Raw genomic sequence first — 23,962 nt, 5'->3', positions numbered from 1 at the left:
TCATGAAAATTATTAAAATGGCACAACTTTGTGGTAACAGAAGGCATGTCTCGGTTTGTTGTAGCTAAGGCTGGCTAAAGAGATGGATAATTGAAAATATTGTCAATGGGAAGAATTATTAACAAAGATCATATCAATACATGAACTATTGTAAAGTCGGGACTGACTGACTGAGTTTGGTTTTACGTCGCTTTTAGCAATATTCCAGCAACATCACGGCGGGGGACATCAGAAACGGGCTTCACACATTGTACCCATGTGGGGATTCGAACCCGGGTCTTCGGCGTGACGAGCCAACGCTTTAACCATTAGGCTACCCCACCGCCCCTGTAAAGGCGGGAATTTATGGATGTCAATTTGTTTATTTGAGGAACACGATGCTTTGGAGTATAGTCTTACTCCTGTACCAGGAGCAACAATAACACATGTTGAAGAATTGACGTCCATAAATTCTCACCTTTATGTGTATCACTTCTAAATGCTGTTCAATTAACTATTGTGGCAAAATAAACTTATAATTTACACACACAAATGACAATGCTATTGTCATGAATTCATGGGCCACTTTTAAAATATGTTCAGAATGCTGTTTTTGTTAGTAATCCATGCATTAACGTGTCACCAGTCATTTGAAATATTTGATTTCTTTTGGATTGTTTTGGCACTTTGCTAAAAATTACTTCTGATATTTCTCAATAATCCATCCATATTTAGTTAATGATTATCAATCTGTGATCTCTAGTGATAGCCACCCCAGCTGTCACCTACATCCATCCCCAGCTGTCACCTATATCAATGTCGCATAACACAAACATACAAATAATACAAACAAATGATATTCCAAAATGGAGCAATGGCACAAACGCTATGTACAATAATGAGACATTTCAATAAAATAAAACAAGAACAAAATAAAGTGTGCTGCCACAGTGTGTCAAAGAATACATTTTCTTGTTGGAATACAAGATATGTATAAATAATAATGTTGTATCTCAAGTGTCTCAGACCAAGGAGAATTTGTTAAAATACAAGATGGGCCATGAGTGAGTGAGTATGGGCTTCACACATTGTACCCATGTGGGAATCGAACCCGGGTGTTCGGAGTGACGAGCAAACGCTTTAACCACTTGGCTACACCACTGCCACCAGCAGCTGAGGGCCTTGAACATAGCTATATAATGATACAAGCAGCAAATGAAAAGGATGTTTATTAAAGTATTGCTCGTAAACAGGTGCTTGATTTGAGGGGACTGCCTCGATGCAGACAGCAATATATACTGATGAAATAAAGTAATGAGACAGGTGATTATTTCAGGAATTAATCCAGACTGCCAAACTGACTTTGAGAATAAATTATGAATTTCTAATAAATTTTATTTCTCATGGTTTTTTCCCCCTTCAGTATATTTGATTAAATATTCACAGCAACATGAAAAGGTGTAAAGGAATCAGAGCTCCAGATAAGATTTAGCTCACGTGGGTACTGTACCCACTGTATTTTTTTTTGGAGTGGGTATTATGAATGTAGAGTGGGTATTTCAATTTCCGTTACCCACTGCTTTCAAATATGAGCGTATTTCAGTCATTTTACTCACCTAAGTATTATGTCATTGAGTAAGTTTACTAAGCAGGTATGTTCTGCCTTATGTCATACCTAATCAAAACCAACTTAAATATAATGGATATCACTCATCCTATACTGACCGTACAACATTTGCCCTATACTAACAGTACAACTTGATAGCAATCGATGTCATTTTCATTACGCAAGCGATATTCATAAATATATTCCGTACGCATTTCTCTTAAACTTTTGGCATATCTAACATTTTAAATGCGTAATTGGTACGCAACAATTATTTTTCAATGCTTAAATGGGAATTTTCTATCCGTATTTTACGCGGATACGCAGCTTATCTCTGAGGAATGAAATCTAGAATGATTTCAGTTCATGGTCCCATTAAGACTATAGACATCCTCTCATACTGGTCAGTCTGAGACACTGCAATGAGATTGTGCTCCTTCGCAAATAATATAATCGCAGAGTTTTCTTGTGTATCGATACACGATGATACACTTGCTAAATTTACTACTGGTTAATGAACCCATCAACCCCATTTTTGTCAGTCATATACTGCAAAATGAACACTTCTTACTGTCTTCCAGTAAAATTATGCATTACAAACATGCACCTTCAGCTAACTCTAGCACCAGCTCTGTAATATTTACAGTCTTAACGTTTTCTTGAGGAAGTGAGCGAGTTTAGTTTTAAACAGCAATATTCCATCTATATGGCGGCGGTCTGTAAATAATCGAATCTGGACCAGACAATCCAGTGATCAACAACATGAGCATCGATCTGCGTAATTAGGAACCGATGACGTGTCAACCAAGTCAGCGAGTCTGACCAAAACGTTTTCTTAGCACTTTGATGTGACTATGTGTATCGCGATATGTAACGCATCAGGACCTGTGTATCAAGATACATGTTATTTCACATCTACTAGCCACCATTAGTTGTCTTGCCAGTGCTATTTATATCAGAATAAACTTTCATATCTCACTTGACTGTCTGCATAAAAGGCTGACACAACTTGCTGACTAGAATTTCAACACTATTAAAACTGAACAATAAAAATATTTTAAATGCAACATGGAGCAGAGATGACATCACAAAGCAATGCAATTAAAATGCATGAAACTTACCCTGGTATAAAAAAAAGTACATTTACAAAATATATCTCTATTACCCCTATTATTAGCATGCCTGAGGGTGTGATAAACTCAAAATCTATTGAATTCCTATCACAAACTTAAACAAGCGATCATTGATTGACTGAATTCCATGCCATGACTTCAATAAATGCAACATGGTTTTCCTTAGTTCTTTTGAGCACTATAACTGTAAAAATGCCTGCAGCGGACTCAATCATCAAGATAATTACAATTGACGATTTGTAACATATATTTCATTAAATTACATTACAAGAATTTGATAAATATTATGCAATGCTTCTGCAAAGATCGACTTTTGGCATTTGGGTTAATAATCAAGCTCATTAGTCTGAACTGATGTTTTTAAAACATGTTTCACTAAACTGCATTGCCGGAATTCTATTATGAAATACCTCTGCGAGATCGACTTTTGACATCTGTGCAAAAGCGTACATTACGGGTTATACTGGTGTACTAAGTACACAATACTCCCCTTTTAATATATGTGTCATAGTGTCAGTTTGTTCAAAATATTACAATAAGCTATTGCATAACATACAGAATCTTGTAATATGATCACATGATAACCATAGCAACTGCCAAACCGTGAACCAGCTGTGTCATGCAGCTATTGCTGACTCAGCAAATCTGACAGCTGTGTGTTCATGAAATAGTACCACAATGGAAACCCAATCAGTGTTGGTGTTATTCTAATCTTAACAAGAAAATACACATGAAGTGCCAGAGACAATTATTGTTTTTTGTGTATTTGTTCTAGCTGTGACACATGGTAATTCTACTGCACATTATATTAATGATTGATTGGTTTGTTGTTTTAACGCCACACTCGGCAATATCCCAGCTATGTGGCGGCAGTCTGTAAATAATCGAGTCTGGACATGACAAACCTGTGATTAATAGCATGCGCATCGATCTACGCAACTGGGAACCAATGACATGTGTCAACCAAGTCAGCGAGCCTGACCACCCGATCCCATTAGTTGCCTCTTACGACAAGCATGGGTTGCTGAAGACCATTTTTAACCTGGCTCTTCATGGGTTCTTGGTTAGGATTTTGATAAAAAATATTCTGGACCATATAGAAACTGTATTATTATCAGACTATTAGAAACATGTAGCACTACAATTTCAACCATGTTTGCTGATATCATTTGACAATGGAAATTCACTCCCTTTATATTACAGAAATGAGGAAATAAAAAAAGGAAATATATTCATGAACATATAATATATTAACATATCCATAACTATGGACAGAAGAAAACATCCAAGTTTGTAGTTTGAATTTGAGCATCAAATACAATGGTCTTCTATTTCAAAAAGAACATTTTATTATAGTTAATTTTAATGTAATTAATACATTAGTTATGTTTGTATGCCACATTCAGCAATATTCCAGCTATATGACAACAGTCTGTAAATAATTGAGTCTGGACCAGTCAATCCAGTGATCGATATCATGAGCATTGGTCTACGCATTTGGGAATCAAAACATCTATCAACCAAGTCAGCGAGCCTGACAACCAGATCCCTTTAGTCATTTCTAATGACAACCTTGGTTTGCTGAAGACTAATTATAACGCAGTGCATTCCTGACAAAACTGAGGGCTCGTCTTCTTGAAAACGTAGAGTAAGTTCCTTTTAGCAAAAGGCCACATTTTTAAAAACATTTAATGCTTTGTGGTTCTTATCAACACCTCATCCACTTCAAACACACACACACTTCTCACATTTTGGGCATAACTCCCCCAAAAGGTAACAATTAGACAGTCACAGATGCTATCTATTGGTTGCCAAACAGCACTAGGATAGCGTCATGTTATGAACAGAGGGTAGAGTGCTATTGAAGATGGGATCCGATGAGTTGTATAAGACAGGAAATGAGGTTTCGTTGAATGCTGTTGCATTGATTGCTGTTCCGTTGAGGCAGGCGTAGGAAGATGGTGCAGAGTGGTCCTCCATGAGTAGACCTGGCCAGAGAAAATCATATCGGTACACATCATGCCAATTGATATGGGAGTGAGTGAGTATGGTTTTACACTGCTTTTAGCAATATCCCAGCAATATCATGGTGGGGGACACCATAAATGGGCTTCACACATTGTACCCATGAGGGGAATCGAACCCAGGTCTTCGGCGTGACGAGCGAACGCTTTAACTACTACCCCACCGCCCTATACATGAAAAGAAGTCATGAGTTGCTGGTTACTTTTTGGGAGGGCGTGGAGAAGAAGGGATTGTTTAATGTTGCCCTCCGCAATATTCAAGCTATTTGACAGTGGTCTGTAAATAATCGAGTCAGGACCAGACAATCCAGTGATCAAAAGCTAACCAAAATCTTCACGGTCCTAAAGGGACTTGCCTTCTTGTTAAATCAAGTTATTTTGCATTAGCCACTTGTCCCAACTAAGTAGTGGATTACCTGGATGTCACCTCAATTGTGATGGAACAATTAACTTTGTCTGTGAATGTGTTAAAGATTCATCTTAAGCTATATCCTATCATAATTTTACATAACTAAATGTACTGGAAATAATTCTACTGTGAACACTGACAGTTTCAACACCCCTGCAGTTCTGTCAAGCACCCTTCCTGTACCTACCTGCAATGGAGGCTGTCATGAGACATGCTACGATTCCTCCAAACAGTGCCCGGATAACTATCTCGGCCAAATCTTTCACACGTTTTGGCGCCATTGGTCCAAGACCACCCAGCTGGATTCCTATGGAGCTCAGGTTGGAGAAACCGCAGAGTGCGTATGTTGCAATGATCTCAGATCGCCGCTGGTAACAAATGAAACATATGCTATTGACTAAGGGATAAGTTACACATTTCTACGCGACAGGATTGTTTCAACATCCAGGGCTCCAGATGAGGGTCATATTGGCGTATGTACAGATAAAACATATGCACAATACCGTAGGAAATATTTTGGAAAACGTAGCAGACACGCACTACTGCAATGGTGTACAGTCTTAGAATCATTTTCAGTCGTATTTATCGGAAAAAAGTATTGTTTTATTGTTTATTGACCTATTTACACAAGAGTAGCAATGTTGTGGTGCATATATGAAACGAAACACAAGATTACTGATACTCCATTAAATTCCATTCAGTACTCTACATGTTTTCCAGTACTCTTATATTGAAAAAATAAGGCGTTACTCCCGATGTTGAAAAATTATCTGGAACCCTGAACAGCTATTTTGCTGGCTGGGGTGGAGTAAGAGGTCACATGTCAGTTACACTCGAGTCCATAATGATGATGTATTTGTTAGTAGGGATCAGTGTTTGCCCTTAACCCTGAAAAGACGCAGGCCCTAAGGACCCAGAACCATAAACGTTTTGGGTCCTGATCAGAATGTGTAGGCCCTTAATATGGAAGTAATATTATTGGGGATGAATAAGCTGGTTTCCAGTCGGCTTTGGGCCTAAGGACTGACATTAATTTTGAATGCTGATAGGGTTTGAAAACCCCTCTCATCATTTTATGAACCTACAATATACCTGTCAAGAAAAAGTCAAAGATTGATAGTGCTTCTTATGTCTGTAAAACAAGTTATGAACTCAAAGTGTTCTTATTGTAAACACACCAGGGCAGATTCATCTCATATAGCTATGTTAGCTACAATATTGTTTAGATGTTCTAGCAGCAAAAAAACAAATTTACTATTTTGGGTAGTTCCCATTTTATTTAATGAATTTACGCCAGTACCATAAAAATCTGACCTTACTGTGTCAATAAAAATTTCTGTCAAATTTCACGTTTGCGGAAAACTCCACATATTATAAGACGGTCTATTGTGTTGCTAGTTTGTCCGAACACCTGAGTTGAAAACACTTACAGAGATTGTTGTTCCATCTTTACAATCTTCACGGTTGGAGATGAACTTTGCCAGCTCCTTATATGCCACAAACTCGTTGAGGAAAGTCTTGATACCAACTAGTTCGCCAACCACACCAGCGTCTTTCCACTCAACGCCCATTAGGAATGTCACAGGCATAAACACATATGAGCAGATTTTCTGAAACAGAAATGAAATGTTTTGAGAAAATGGTAAACGATGGAACTTCCTTCTTTGACTTTAAAGAGGATTTTAGAACAATTATGGGGTTAAATGAGGAAGCTCATGCTTGCTAACAGGGCTGTTCCTCATTGTGATTGTAGTGCTACAATGATCGTAGCTCCCATACTTTAACACAGACTTGCGGCTATCGTAGCACTTTGATCGCTTTGAAGAACGGGGCCATGGACAGTATGATATTCCATCTGCATGTGTTGGTTTACAATTCAACAATGTCTGTACATATACTACAGGCCTGTGGCCCTTCAATATCTCCGCAGTGAAAAACTTGAAATAATCCTTCACCTCAAATGAGAGCTGAGGGAAGCAGACAAAGCCCCCAAACCAGGACAGGACTGCGTTGACGAAGGCCAGCAGGGCCAGGAAGGCAATGAGGTTGGCAGCGATGTTGGCGACGAGGCAGATGGAGGCGGAAGCTCCCGCAGCGGCAGCCTCAAGGAAGTTGCGAGGTTTGCTGGAGACAAAGTGGAAGTGTGAGTGGAGGGGTTTAATGCTGCTTTGAACAGGTTTTAAGTCTTACAATGGTGTGATAGCTAATTATTCAAAGCTCTATCGTGGCATGGTAGTCAACTGTTCAAGGCTATATGAGGCATGGTAGTCAACTGTTCAAGGCTTTATGTGGTGGTATGGTAGTCAACTGTTCAACAGTTCAAGGCTGTTCAACAGTTCAAGGCAGTGGCATGGCAGTCAACAGTTCAAGGCTTATATGTGGCATGGTAGTCAACTGTTCAAGGCTTTATGTGGTGGTATGGTAGTCAACTGTTCAAGGCTTTATGTGGTATGGTAGTCAACTGTTCAAGGCTTTATGTGGTATGGTAGTCAACTGTTCAACAGTTCAAGGCTTTATGTGGCATGGTAGTCAACTGTTCAAGGCTTTATGTGGCATGGTAGTCAACAGTTCAAGGCTTTATCATGTTGTATGGTAGTCAACAGTTCAAGGCTTTATGTGGCATGGTAGTCAACTGTTCAAGGCTTTATCATGGCATGGTACATTTTTTCTCTTTTGCCCAACTAATCATTCTCTGCATCACTCACTTTTCATCTTCTTCTTCCTCCACTTCATCGATGTCCTCCAATTTGCTTGTTTCTGTCTCTGGGTAAAGCAGTTTGGACACAGCCAGGGCACAAGGGGCGTTCATTACACTGGCACATAACAGGTGCTCTGCCGGAACACCGAACGACACATAGGCAGCCAGTACTCCCCCAGCAATTGTAGCAAAACCTCCAACCATGACTGCATGCAGCTCGGACCTGGTCATCAGGCTCAAATACGGTCTGATCAAGATAGGAGCCTCCGTCTAGAACAGACATATTACATTGAGTGAGTGAGTATGATTTTATGCCACTTTTAGCAATATTCCATCAATATCATGGCAGGTAACACCAGAAATGGGCTTCACACATAGTACCCATGTGGGGAAGCGAACCCTGGTCGTCGGCATGACAACCTAACACTTTAACCACTAGGCTATCCCACTGACCCCATATTACATTGAAGAACAATTAATGGTTTACAAAAAACATCACTAAAGTAGGTCCATTGTTTTTAATGCTATTTAATTATTGTTTATTACCAGACTTGGCAATTTTTTGCATAATTATGATTATGATTATCATGAAGGTAGTCTGTAATCAATCATTTACGACCTGCAAAACTTGTGCTGGACGTCATGAGCATTGATCTAGGTCTCTGTATGTGACCACCCATTTCCATTAGGTTGCTGAAGACCATTTACAACCCAGGGGCTCCTTTCATGAAGCAACCTTTACTAAGGTTAACCTTAACTCCCATTCTTTAACATTGCACTAAGTTTACCTTAGGCCCCAAAAATAAATGTTGTGGTTCCGATTTCCTACATTTCAGAACTAGGGTAGGTAGGTAGGGCTGTTGTTTTTTTGCAAAATATTTTTACATTACTCATGTGTCAGAAAATAAATTTAATTTATTATGTGGTGAGTAAAATAGTTAGGCTCAGCGGGAATATTTGGGGTTGGTCGGGAAATCAGAACCACAAGCTTTTTTTTTTTAGGCCTTAGTGACTTACGATCACCTTAGTGCTTTGTGAAAGGAGGCCCAGATCTTCACAGAGTATTTCTGCAGTATTGCACACGATCATTACACACACACTTGGAAAAAACTTTCCACAGACACAGGTAAAGAAAATCTGCTTGAAAATACTGCATATCATCAATAGCAGAAAAACATGATATCCTAAGTATTAACACCAGCAAGCATGAGTGAGTTAGTTTAGTTTTACGCCGTTTTTAGAAATATTCCAGCAATATCACGGCGGGGGACGCCAGAAATGGGCTTCACGCATTGTACCCATGTGGGGAATCGAACCCTGGTCTTCTGAGTGACGAGCGAACACTTCAACCACTAGGCTACTAATTCACCCCCCTAACACCAAGACGACTCAGGGGTGGAAATAACTTTAAAATTGCTAGTGTACTCCGGTACAGTGGCACATATAAAATCACTTTCCCTGATAATTTTTCCACTATACCGTCCGTTTTCTTGTTGATTTTTTAAATAAACAACATAATTAATATTGGAAAGTCAACTGGACACGGTACAGTGTGATATACAAATTAGCTTGCCCGACAGAAAAAAACACTGGACTCGGGCGTCAGGCAATGGGTTATTTCCACCCCTGCGACTACAGGGAGATAATCTGCTTACTTGGCCAACAAAGATGTTGCCAGCAGCACACAGGCTCTCTGCAGCCGTTGTACCCAGCAAGCTCCTCATGACGAATGCGATGTTGCCAATGATGAACTGCATGATGCCAAGATAGTACAGGATGGAGATGAAGCAGCTGAAGAACACGATCACAGGAAGCACCTGTAACCATAACAACAAGAATTAAGCATAATTGTTCAATGTATGAGGTGATTTTTTAATTTGCTAAATGTCACACTCATCAATATTCCCAGTAAATGACAGGGCCGGTGAATAATTTTTGGACCAGGCAGACAGATAAATACAGCAGAGATATAAAGACATGCCAGCAGCCAAGATACTAGCCCTGAAAACAGCATCTATTTGGCATCCCTTACAACCATCATATACATTCTCATTCTGATCCTGAATACCCAAGGGACTGCAATATCATTGACTTGGTTAAAAAATGATTTAGGGTCGGTGGGGTTAGGATAGGTTCAGTCGGGTCCGGAAATGGACATATTTTTTGGGGGGGGCCTTAGAAACACAACATGAGGGTGAAAAATTTGTATTAATGTGAAGCTTAGATCCAAGACCTTTTAGTCTGGTGTCTAATCTGTTTGTTTGACTCAGCAGTATTTCAGCTATGTGGCAGCTGTCTGTTAATAAACTAGTGTTGACCAGACAATCCTGTGATTGACACTAAAAGTTATGAATACTCAGTGGTGGCTGGGTGGGTTAGGCAGCTGACTGTGTGTGGCAAATAGGTGCCTGAATCTGAGGGTTCGAATCCCGGATGGGACTCAACCCAACAGAAGTACTAGAATCTGTACATTGTGAAAATTGATACAAGTGTGATATGATGACGAGCCTGACTAACTGATCCTGTTAGTCACTTCTTACGATAAGTATTACATATTAATAATAAATTGGAAATTAACAAAGAAACATAACTTAGTAATTTAAGCTTGAAACACACAGAAAAAATAACAATAGTTTAAAAAACGTGACCACCTCAAGTGATAGTATGCTGGTGACCTTACCTTCATAGCAAAGAAATGGTCCATGTATTTATCTCCGAACACAAACTTGGAACCAAAATCAGTGAAGGCCAGGAACTTCTGAATCTCCTGTCCCAGAAATCGGAAGGCATTGTAGCCAATATCCCACTTGAGGATAACCATGGCGAAATAAAACTGCAGCGTGAATCCGCCAAGCACAGGCCGCCACCGCACCTGAAAACAACAACCACTAACAGGTAAGGATAACATACTTGACTATAGCTAATTGTATGTAATATCGCGGGGATACATATCAGACAAGAGGGAGAGGTTCATGTTACCTGTGTGGGGCTGGAGGACAAGGGGACAGGGATGTTACCAGTGTGGGGCTAGAGGACAAGAGGAAGAGGTTGATGTTACCAGTGTGGGTCTGGAGGACAAGAGGAAGAGGTTGATGTTACCTGTGTGGGTCTGGAGGACAAGGGGACAGGGATGTTACCAGTGTGGGGCTAGAGGACAAGAGGAAGAGGTTGATGTTACCTGTGTGGGTCTGGAGGACAAGAGGAAGAGGTTGATGTTACCTGTGTGGAGGCTGGAGGACAAGAGGAAGAGGTTGATGTTACCAAGAGGAAGAGGTTGATGTTACCTGTGGGGCTGGAGGACAAGAGGAAGAGGTTGATGTTACCAGTGTGTGTGGAGGACAAGAGGAAGAGGTTGATGTTACCTGTGTGGGTGTGGAGGACAAGAGGAAGAGGTTGATGTTACCTGTGTGGGTCTGGAGGACAAGAGGAAGAGGTTGATGTTACCTGTGTGGGGCTGGAGGACAAGAGGAAGAGGTTGATGTTACCTGTGTGGATGGGACAAGAGGAAGAGGTTGATGTTGATGTTACCTGTGGGGCTGGAGGACAAGAGGAAGAGGTTGATGTTACCCAGTGTGGGGCTGGAGGACAAGAGGAAGAGGTTGATGTTACCTGTTGGGACCAAGAGGAAGAGGTGATGTTACCTGTGTGGGGCTGGAGGACAAGAGGAAGAGGTTGATGTTACCTGTGTGGGTGTGGAGGACAAGAGGAAGAGGTTGATGTTACCTGTGTGGGGCTGGAGGACAAGAGGAAGAGGTTGATGTTACCTGTGTGGGTCTGGAGGACAAGAGGAAGAGGTTGATGTTACCTGTGTGGGGCTGGAGGACAAGAGGAAGAGGTTGATGTTACCTGTGTGGGGCTGGAGGACAAGAGGAGGTTGATGTTACCTGTGTGGGGCTGGAGGACAAGAGGAAGAGGTTGATGTTACCTGTGTGGGTGTGGAGGACAAGAGGAAGAGGTTGATGTTACCTGTGTGTGGAGGACAAGAGGAAGAGGTTGATGTTACCTGTGTGGGGCTGGAGGACAAGAGGAAGTAGGTGATGTTACCTGAGTGGGATTTGAGGACAAGAGGAAGAGAATGATGATGAAGGTGATGATGCCGGCGAGGGAGACCAGGTTGCCAGGGACCGCCCACACTGTGTATATGATCAATGCTAACATGCCCCCATACACCAAGAACAGGGCAACCCTGAAACAGTCAACAGCATAACATAAACAACCTTTCCAGCTTTTGTAAAAATAAGCCATGAAAATTACTACATTGTATTTGACTTTCATAACAGAATAGATATATCAACCGTAAAACAACTCACCATTTTAGAATGTACCATTTGCTTTTAATGGCAGATTGAATGACTTTGGTGACATTCCTTATGTCATCACCAAACATGTTGTTGATGTATCTAAACACGATGAAGACGAGTGCTGTGATGGTTACGATGATGAGGGGGACGGCGCTCTTCTCACACTGCCCGTGGCGTGTAGGTACAGTGCGTACATAAAGTAGGCCACGTAGGCTGCTGCAAGCACACTAAGGAGGCCCTGTAAGGAGGGACTACTCAGTTAGTAAAAGAAAAACTCAAGGAGCAAATCATTGGCAAATTATTTTCCATATAAACCACAATCACCATAATAACTCCCCTGGTGCCTTGATGATTTACAAAACTTGTGAAAAATTGTTAAAACCACAAACCATCACATCAATCTCTTTTCAGAAATTGAGAATACAGTCAAATCCCGATGAGTCGAATGCCGGTGTCTCGAATATTATGCATAACTCGAAGTACCTGTCGGTCCGACCATTCCCTGTTATAGTTGTCATCATTTGAATACCGGTTACACGAATTCGTCTCATAAATACACACGGGAACTCGAGAAGGAAATTTGGTCCCATGAGATTCAATCAACAGCAATATAAGCCGAAGTCAATCAATGAGAAGTTGATTGGTGTAGCAAACTGATCCAATTAACAAACCAGCAAGCTCACACCTTTCCGCCATTGACGGGTGAGTTCAAAAGGCAGATAAGGGATTTTACGGACATCACTGTCTGTGCTAATCAGACTGGAACTGATAAGGTGCCCCTATTAGTGATATGGAAATCATTAGATAAACAAATGCTTAGGCGGAGGAATTAGGACTGGATCATATTTTTTTCTACCCTCATAGACATACCTATGTCTCGAATACATCGATAAGTCGAATTTATTACTTGGTCCCCAGCGATTCGACTCATCGGGATTTGACTGTATATGAAAAACAAACATGGTGAAACTAAAACAGGTTGGATAATAGTTACATGGCAATTATGTACCCTTATTATGCATATGTTCGTGTAAAATACTCTAATATACACATGGAAATATGGCCTGATGCCTAAGCTTCAGGTTCTGCTTAGGAGATAACCAACAGTCTGTTACACAAGTAGGCTTGGGGGCACTTGAGAGGGGTATCTATTACGCAAAATGCCATTTGATCATTTACTTATATTAGGGTTGTTTCACTAAATTTTGTTAACATGGCAATTCTAACCATGTTGATACACTACACTATGCTAATAATAGCATCATTAAACACTGTTACTACATATGTACAGTGAAACCTGTGTACACCGGCACTCCACAGGACCGAAATATAATGCCGGTTTAGCCAGGGTGCCGGATTAGACAGTGACAATAATTTTCTAACATGGCTGCCATTTACACTCATGAATCTTTTAATGAAGTGTGCCGAGAGAAGTGTATTGGATTAGGGGACCTTGATTGGACTGCTCATACCCATGCCGGTTTTGGCAGTGTAAATTACAGTTAAAATTACTTGTTGGAACCGGAAAATCGTGCCGGAATATGGAATAGATAGGTGCCGGATTAGACAATGTTCTAATGATCATAATAATTAATATCGTTGTAAAATGGCAGGACCAAAATTTTATGACAGTTTTGACAGTGTGTCGGATTAGACAGGTGCCAGTGTTGGCAGGTTTCTCTGTATAATGATACTCAGTAGACATTGAGAATTACCTACAGTAGTTCTGTAACTCTGTTCAATGGCTCAAATATACTGACTTCAACAGGAATATGATGACACAAGTTGTTAGTGTTCACTTAGGCATGATCACTCTTAACTGGTTACTGTTGCTATGATTCCCCCCAGTATTTGGTGATTCAAACTGAACTCCTTTAAGGAGTCAGTTCATCAGGCACAATCACCTGAATCAAATATTCATAAATGAAAAATATTTTAATTCCGAGGAGGATGGATTAAAGTTTGGTCAATCGACATGAGGAACTCACATTAAAGAACAGCTTCTGTTTTTCCTTGAAGAAGTCCTCCATCTTGGAGTGTAGGAGTGTGAAGTTGGCGATGAAGCTGCTAGACCCGGAGTCCACACTGGCTGACGACGTACCTACACAATACAAGGGAAAAATCAAACTATTATCTGTCATGGTTTGTTGGCTGATTAATATTCAGCAATACTCTGGCGATTGGCAAATAATCAAGTCTGGACCAGACGATCCAGTTACTGACATGAGCATAGATCTATGTAAATGGGATATGATGAATTGTGTTAACAGTGTGAAACTTTCAGGACCCAATGTCCTGTTACTTTGAAACACCATTCGTGAACACTGAAGTCACCAAGTAATTCGTATATGTGAAGTTGACTCATATTATCCTTAAAACTTATTCTAACCCTGTGTGTCCAGCCAGTTGAAAGTAAACACTCCATATGTATACATATGTTTTTCTCACTTTTTCAGGGGTGGTGGGTTAGCCTAGCAGTTTAAGTGTATGCTTGTCCCATCGGAGGCCTGGGTTCGATTCCCCTCATGGATACAATGTGTGAAGCCCATGTTTGTTGTCACCTGCCATAATATTGCTGGCATATTGCTAAAAGTGGCGTCAAACTAAACCTACTCACTCACTTGATGACTTTTAACAATGGTTGACTTTGTCAGCCATTTGATTCATGTTTCAAACCTTCCCCATATTTTGATTTCACTAGCATGCTATGAACCCCAGGATTCGATATGGAACTTACTCTGTGCATCATCAATGGGTATCTTGACATGTTCGGAGCCCTTCCTGGGCGTTGACGTCAGCGTTGTTTCCTTGTAGATTGGGTCGCAATCCACCATGAAGGTGAGAGCAGAATCATTGTGTGTGTTCATCAGTGGTTTCATCGATTCACTGGTTTCCAATTGATTCAGGGCCATCTTGATTTTGCCTGAAACATTAAATGTGTGGTTGCTGAGTTTCAGAACAGGGCATGCTGGGCAGCAAAATATCCTCAGCAAATTTTTAAATTTTTTTTCTCTTTTTCAAAGTCTTTTTTGGAAATAATATTGTAAATCGACTTTTGTCGATCGCTTATTGATTTAAATGCATGAGTGAGTGAGTGAGTGAGTGAGTGAGTGAGTGAGTTTTACGCCGCACTCAGCAATATTCCAGCCATATGGTGGCGGTCTGTAAATAATCGAGTCTGGACCAGACAATCCAGTGATCAACTTTAAATGCATGAAGCAACAATAGTGAATTTCCTTGCTTTTTCTAAAGTTGTAAATAGCTTTGATATGAATTGTTATGAACTTAAGTGGATATCCTTGTTTTTACACATTAAGGGGCCTTGGGGTAGCCTAATGGTTAAAGGGTTTGCTTGTCATGCCAAAAACTGAGTTCAAAGGGGGGAGAGAGAGAGAGAGAAAATACCCATTGCCTGACGTCCCAGTCCAGTGTTTTTTCTGTCGGGCAAGTAAATTTGTATATCACTCTGTACCGGTGTCCAGTTGACTTTCTAATGTTAATTATGTTGTTTATGTGAAAATCAACAAGAAAATTGGCCAGTATAGTGGAAAAATTATCAGGGCAAGGGATTTTACATGTGCCACTGTACCGGAGTACACACGAATTTTAAAGTTATCTCCACCCCTGCGGCGGTCTGTAAATAATTAAGTCTGGACCAAACAATCCAGTGATCAACAGCATGAGCATTGATATGCGCAATTGTCAGCGAGTCTGACCACCCGATCCCATTAGTCGCCTCTTACGACAAGCATGGGTTACGGAAGATCAATTTTCTAACCTGGACCTTCACGGGTGGTAGGCTTATTGAGCATGTGTAGTGATCAGAGGGCTTGAGTATTTGGTGTCAACTATAATCATGATGTTAGAAAAATATTTTAACCTTCAGTTCAATACATTGCGTCAAATGGTTAATGCGTAGAATTTGTCATGGCATCGCTAGTTGGTTACTATGGTAACATATCTATCATCAATATTAAATCAATGTGTAAACCAGAAGAAAACTGGTTCCAAATAAGAAAGATATTTTGTGTGAAGTTTTCATGTTTTCTAAATGTAAATAAACCAGAAATTAAACTAAACATGTTTTAATAACTTCTTTGAGAGGCATTTTAGAAGTTGTATAGATGAAGGAAAACCAAGTTATATGGATAGTCAACTTCTTTGTTGCAATGAGTGTGACGTTTCGGTGTAGGTACTAACACTGTTATCAAATGTCGCACTAATTGCAATAAAGAAGTTGACTATCCATAGAACTTGGTTTTCTTTCATGTTTTTAATATTTAGATCTGTCTTTTTTAACATTCTGACTAATGCTGTATGTGACCATAGATATTTTCAAGCAGGGGACATTTTGTGCGGAACTGGGGCTGGTGTGTTAACTTCCTGTACGTGGAAAGGCCGCTGGTTAATCTTCTCATTTTGGTGTCTATATTAATATGGACTGTCGCACACATGTACATGTAGCTGTTGGGGGCTTAGTTTAAAAATATATGTTATTATAGAAGACTATGGGGTAAACATCTGGTATTTTGTAACCTACACATACCAGCTGCCCGGCCAGAGTCAGTGGGAGACTGAATGGGGTTGTCACAGCTGTGACAGGTGTCATTTGTAATCTGAACATGACTAGAGCATTTACAGCTTGTATAACCTGGCTATTTGAAACAAAATATTAATATAAACTTTATAAATGTTTAGGATAAAATCTGAAGTAGAGGTAAGAAGTGTTAATGCACTTTCAAAAGGTAAGGGCCTTGGGGTTTTTAAAACTTTTGTGGTGCCTTTATTCTTTTCAGGTTTCTTCACAAGCTATGTATTGCACTGTGGTGAAATTCTTGAAAAAGAAAAAGGAACCCTTGTTCTTTCAGGTGTTCCCTTAATCGTTTCCATGAATATATTTTAAAGTAAGGTTTAGTGTTGGGAATTGTTTAAAATTTCATGTTGTTTACAACCGATCAATCATCGAAAATAATTGGTTTGCGTCATTTATCAAATGTTCCTGTTATCTTTGTTAATGCACACACACACACACACACACACACAAAACAAAACATGTAATAATTTGAGTCTTTTGCAAATTGCACAAAATCCATTGGCAAATTGTATATTAAAGGATGATTAGTATGTTAGGAACACAGATTTCCTGGATTCTTTAAGATAAATTCAAACATGACTTGGAACGAGCTTGTAGTGCTTATGAAATGTAAATTTAATGCCACAGACAAAACCAACCTTGTATAAAATATTGTTGATGCAAACAAGTGTTCCAAAATTGGTTGTGTTTGATTTTGAGAAAACACAATCGATTGCTTGGTCGTTTAGGCACTGCGACCAATCTTCGATTATTTCAATTAATCGGACCACCACTAGTAAGGTTGTTTAGATAAATACAATGAATTCTGAGAAACATTTTCCCTTGTGTGGTTGAATATTTAGAACTACTGGTCAAGATGGGAATCAAGGATTTACCTTGAGTCCTGTATTTGAGGGTCCCTGGGACTCATACTCTTAATTTTCAGGGGTCCTGGACTACAAATGGGGGCCCCAGACAATTAAATATTATTATCAATACTATGTTGTAATATTGTTGTAATTCAGCTACTGTTATTGTATTGCGTATCATGATCATCACATTGTTACAGTAATTAAAATGGAAACAATGCCATAACCCAGCTAGTAGCAGACTCAGTGATAACTTATTTTTACTTGGTTGGAATATTTACAAAAACGTATTTGGACTTTTTCTGCGTCTCTATGGGCACTTAAATAAATTTTGTTGCGTCCATGGTAAAGTTTTATGCGTATAGGACGCAGGAATTCATGTCCTGTAAATCCCTGATGGGAATTGACATGATGCTACTTATGGTTAACATGCCTGACATGGCCATTTATAAAGCACCTGTTTCCACATTCTAGCCCACGCTCAAGGTGCTAGCACATCATCACCCTGGATAACCCAAGCTGACTGTGAGGCGCTAGAAGGTTAACTGCCATATGACATCCCCTCGGGTACCCACTCACTGCTGAGTGAACAATTCATGGACAAACTCACTTGCCTAGGGTGAACCCACATATATCACATGGGCTTCGTTATGGGGCAGGACTGAAGTTGTAGAGACTCTCAGGAGTGGAGCTGCCAAACACGATCACCCATCCAAGGACCATCCATGACCAGTGTTGCTTAACTTCAACTGATTTGTGACCTGGGCTCTATGCAAAGGACCACATCTCTATGCAAAGGACCACACACCGCAAACCACCATGATCTACATGCCCTTTAGGGTATTATATACATATATATGTTACCAGCCATAAATCCACTGTAAAATCATTGTTCTCATATTCCTGGTGTTTGTCTCAAATAATGAGTTTTCAATGGCTCTGGAAACTGGATACACAACATTCACAATTTTCCAATTATAATGGAAATAAAAGAATTTCACAAATCTCATGTTCAGACGAATTGCAGCTATGATCTGTCAGATTGTGATCTGGATCCAGTTGCTATGATTGGAACTTTACCACTATTTCACATTATTTGTAAACATTATTAATAATAAATTTAAGACAAAACTACAGTTAGTGTAGTCTTCATCAACTGCAGGACAAAATGAAGATTACTATGGAAAACTGGGGGACCGTTCATAATGTACGGCTAGGGGCATGATGATTTTAAGGGGGGTGCTAGGGGGTTGTCAGCAATTTTGTACACACGCACTGGGGTGTGTGTGTGTGTGTTTGTCAGCAATCTTGTACATAAATATGTGTTTAAAATTATGCTTAGAAATTATGGGAAGGGGAGGGGGTAATTGATTTTGTATGTGACATGCAGGGGGTCACTTATTTTGTACATAATTTTTTATTTTATTTTTTTTTATTTTTTGGGGGGTGGTGGTCATTGACATTGTACATGCTTTTCCATAAAATCATCATCACCCCACCCCACCCCCAAGCCATAAATTATGAACGGTCCCTAGATTTGACCAAGATCATTACAAACATTATCAAATTGTTGCAAGCTGAATTGTTGCTTAATCAAACGCAATCTTCAGGTCCAAACCACAGCTACGATCACCATTTCCTGTTTATTTTAATTCTAGTTACCATCAACATGATCAAAATTGGGTGTATGCCATGCCCATCCAGGGTTCAAATTTATGGCTTATCATGGCCCAATCAGAAATTTTAAGGAACTATAGAAACACACGTGACACATAAGTAGTTGAATACACACAAGGTTGGTCAAATGTGGGACCATCGAGGGAAATAACTCTTAGCTACATCGCTGCACTGGGAAAGTTTTGCTTCGTGACAGAGATTACTTGACACCACTGTCATGGCAAGGTATTTTCATTATGTATTAGTTCCTATAAAATCATACCTTGACAAGTTGTGCTAAAATGTAGGGCCTTTTTGATTGCAAATTGCTTGCAATAAGGGCCTTTCAAAGGCAAAAACAAATTTAGGGCTTTTTAGGGTGAAGTGTCCAAATACCAGTTTTTTTTCAACCATGTAGTCAGTATACTTTGTTTTGAGGCCATGCCAGTGTTTTCAATCTGGCTATTATAACAGGGCATTACTTGATATGTATAGTAAACAATATGACAAATAACTAAAAGTGCAGATGGTAATATTGATGTGTTTGTTTAACGCCACAATTAGCAATATTCCAGCTATATTGCAGAGGTCTAATAATTGAGTCTGGATCAGACAATCCAATAATATTGATATTCCAGGGTCAAACATGACCCTTCTTGATTGGCGCCTCGCTCAGCAACCTTCCAGCTTTATATCAACATCCTGTATATAATCTACCCTGGACCAGACAATACAATGGTTGATATTGCAAACAATTATCATGCAGTCTAGGCAGAATGACACTTTACATATTAAATAATTACAAAATAAGTTACTGATTTTGACCATCTGGTCCATAACATCGCTTACGACCAGCATAGATTACCGGGGAATATATTCTATATTCTAACCCAGAATCCTCATTAGGACATTCGTACTGTGGGGCAACTAGTGACAACGTGGGAGCAGTAGAAATAATGGTCATAGGATTAAATGTATTTTGTAAAATTTCAGTAGCACTTAAAATTGTTCCTTTATGGTTTACCACCAAGATGATTTTATTACCACTGTGAGTCAAATTACTGGTAAATTAAAGGTCACATGCAACGTAAAACACAACTTTGCAGATTCTGATACCTTTTGGTATGGACTTACGAAAACAAATCATCAAAAATGCAAATTCATCTTATAAAGTTGAAAAATAACGCGATGAAAAAAAAACACGCGAAATCGGAGTTCAAACGATTCACTTATTTCCCCCCGACTTTTCAGGGGAAAACTGGTTTCAACAGCTGGACTGCGCTCATAGCATGTGCGCAGTGAAATAGGTTTGCGCAACTTGGAAGCGGGCTGTTCGGTGAATACTCGGTGAAGGCTTTGGTGTGAGCTATTTTCCTAATGTTTTGTTGATATCTCACAGGCGCGATGTTATGACAGTAAATAAACTGTTTATATAATTTCATTTGTCTATTTCACCACCCGTTCTTCTTACCGAGTCACTTTCTCAGTTCGATACTTAAAAGCAATGTCATTATTTAGGGTTGACAGAATTTCTAACTGTGATATAGACATGTTGTCACAGACAAAACTCAATGTCTTGTTTTATTGACACCTGTGTGTCTGCCTGCCTGTCTGCTAATGACAATATCCAATACACAACTGCGATCACTGACCACATTCAATTTGAACTTAACACCAATCAGGCTATACACAATAAACAAAATGCATTGATTTATGGCCCGAGTTCGGTCTCTGTCACATTATGTAATTACACAGACAGGCAGGTGTGATACTTGTACACATGACATGTTATGATGTCTGTTGATTGCAAAATGTTATACACAAAAAATGAGCATGTATTTACAAAACCCATCATCTCTATATATACACACACAATCAGCCGTGAGGGCATCTGCAAGTGAACCAGCCGTTACACTTGAGTGCACACCCACCCGCTCTGACTGGGTTCGGTATCCCGGCTGCTTCATTTCTTGGGTAGTAAACCCAAGTACACAATGTTGCACTTTTGATTTGCGATTGTACGCTTATAATTTTGTTTATATGTTTTTTTATAACCAGCAATGTATATTATATGTCATGAATAAGTGATAATTGTGTTTTAATTATGTTTGATTTTTTGGTTGCATGTGACCTTTAAAACATCGGTAAAATACTAGTGCTGCAGGGGAATTTACACCAACAAATTATCAAAATCAAGCGATTTCACTCATATTCAATTATCAGATAATTGCGTCAGTACAAGTTATTTTGTATCACTGTTTTGCAAGTATTGAAAAACAACATACTTGAATTTCAACAGTAAATAATGCGATATATCCTAATTGGGGGCCATTAATTGTAATAACCGAGCAAATATTTACCATATTGAAAATACAGTATGACTAATTTCACCATGTAATCTGTAAACAGGATGTTATGTATTTCTTCCGTGTATTAGAAACAATTGCATAATGTATAGAGCATTGTTTCATATTTATTTAAACTGCGTAATAATATTCGAAAAAGAAAAGGTTTTGATTGGCGTTTTACAAGTGATCGGTATTTGGCTCTGCCGAATCTATTCCCATCCACTCACGTGGACCAGACATCGCGTGTGTATGCGGCTCCGATTTCTGCACAGTATTTACTTGTTTACCTTAGATAAATTTACGGTATCTTACATGTCCGTTTTCTACCCTGGAAATATCACCAATTTATAAAAAAAATCCTTATTTCCATTGGGTACTTTGCTTGGGAATAAATATTACTTACCGTTATGTGGACATCATGTCAAAACACGTGGGCTATCGACTAATCACTTATGAAATTGGTAATTCCAGACAAAATAATGTAGGGAAAGATGTGCGGTACGATAAATTTGTTACATCTATCCTAAAACCTAGGAACCTAAATCTACTCACCTACCCTTCGATTATTCACTGAAAGGGCCCGTCCGACAGGAGACGAGAAATCCACGTGGGGCCGGCCTCTGTAGTACTAGTACTACTATGTTGTTCGGCTACCGTGTGCATGAATGAATAAGCCCGCACGCGACCTCAGATGCGCGCTGATTGGCCAATATTTATCCCACGCGCTGTTCACCGCCAAAACTAATATCGTTTCCGTGTTGCTGTTTTTGTGTAAGTGTTCACCACCATGTGCATGACCAAGAATGGTCCATGCTGGTCAGTTTTTCTCATGCATAAGTAAACCATTCATATAATAAAGGTAAGAGAACAACACGATTAGCTGTTGTTGGCGGGAGTGGATTGTTTACGTACTGCTAGCCAGGATATTGCGTCATCACATAGCGGAGAGGAGATTGTAAAATTATCGTCACAACAGATTTTTTGCATCGTGCAGTAATCGAATACAAGCCGCGAATAAAGGATTGGTCAAGGAAATTAAGTAGAATACTTGTATATGAACGAAACTGCGAAATACATATTGGATTTAACAGGAAAACAACACCGTGATAGGATATAATCTGGAGTACATCCGTCATTATGTGCCATATATTAATTTATTGCCAATATGTGCCTCTATTTACACCAGGACATATATCAAACTGAAATTTGTACGATGATCTAAAACCATTCTGTCGACCGCTGTCGTAATGATAATATCAAACAGTAGGTATGGTCAGTGCTTGCCGAATCCTCTTTGACAAACCTTACGTGAGATCGGTTTGTTAGAAAAGGCGCCATATATTCACACAATGATATAGCCAACGAATCAAGTCTGTGTTCGTCACGGGTGAATTCAATATTTGAGTTAAAAAACGATCCAATTTAAAAACACATTAAGTGATATTTTGGCCCTCAAGCAAACACCTATTTTCGTATAAATTATATTTATCATGATAAATGCCTAATATGGGCATTGATCAGTTCATAAATGGCGCCAATCAGATATATACCTCATATATATCACTAACTGATGAGTACGAACTAAATCACACAAATCATGGTACGAATGATAAAATATTTTAACATGAGAAACCATATGAACACATCAGAAGATAAAGATATAAAAATGAGGTGCCATATATATAGTCCGAGACTGAAGATCATCATAATTATGAAATAAGCCTAGATTCGAAAAAAAACAACATTAATAGGGCACATGTTCAATAATAGTTACTGTCAACTCTTTCTCATTCAAAAACATAACAGAAAACTTGGCAATCTTACCGATCTCAGAATTATTTCATGCGTCAAAACAGCTTGCTGCTCCTTGCTGTGTGTACCGGTGTTCTGAATTTGCCGCCAAACTACGCGCGATCTTTTCAACTGGTGCAAAACGCAGTAGCTTGCGATGTGTTTTTATTACATTTATAGACAGATGCCCAGTTCAAGTGGACCAAGACGACGAAGTCTGTAGCGACGTCTATCGGTAGAGTTGTGAATATTCCAGGAGGAGAGAATTCTTGAACTTTGTCGAAATATGAAATTTTATAATCAAGAAAGTATTTTGGGGGTATTATGTATTTTGATGACTGTAATATTTAAAATAAACAATCTCAAGGTTCTGCCATGACAATATTTACTGGGTTAAATATACATAAGCTGACGGATTTGATACGCTGGATTAACTCCTTTCTTTAATCGCTTCCGAGTTTGTTCATTAACAGTTATTCGTTACGCAATGTGTCACGGCCATGTGCCGCTTAAACTTCACGGGTCATGGAGAAACACTGTTATTGTGTCAAGCATAAGGGGTCTGATAACAGCTA

At 39.4% G+C, this 23,962-nt stretch overlaps 1 protein-coding gene across 1 annotated transcript; it reads right to left on the bottom strand.

The window, feature by feature from the left end:
• Positions 1–1,816: 1,816 nt before the first annotated feature.
• On the bottom strand, positions 1,817–23,582 carry LOC124264894 (solute carrier family 28 member 3-like). The gene is given in 13 exon segments (XM_046699673.1): positions 1,817–4,706; positions 5,339–5,519; positions 6,582–6,761; positions 7,107–7,275; positions 7,857–8,119; positions 9,505–9,666; positions 10,530–10,721; positions 11,894–12,035; positions 12,160–12,319; positions 12,322–12,388; positions 14,139–14,251; positions 14,888–15,073; positions 23,421–23,582. Coding segments are annotated over 12 exon segments (1,971 nt in total). The 5' UTR covers positions 15,063–15,073; positions 23,421–23,582; the 3' UTR covers positions 1,817–4,539.
• Positions 23,583–23,962: the final 380 nt, after the last annotated feature.

The sequence above is a fragment of the Haliotis rubra genome, unplaced genomic scaffold, assembly GCF_003918875.1.
Source record: "Haliotis rubra isolate DU_JTF1 unplaced genomic scaffold, ASM391887v1 Scf95, whole genome shotgun sequence".
Lineage (NCBI taxonomy): Eukaryota > Metazoa > Mollusca > Gastropoda > Lepetellida > Haliotidae > Haliotis > Haliotis rubra.
The sequence above is the reverse complement of the archived record's forward strand: the minus strand, read 5'-3'. Positions and strand labels throughout refer to the sequence as shown.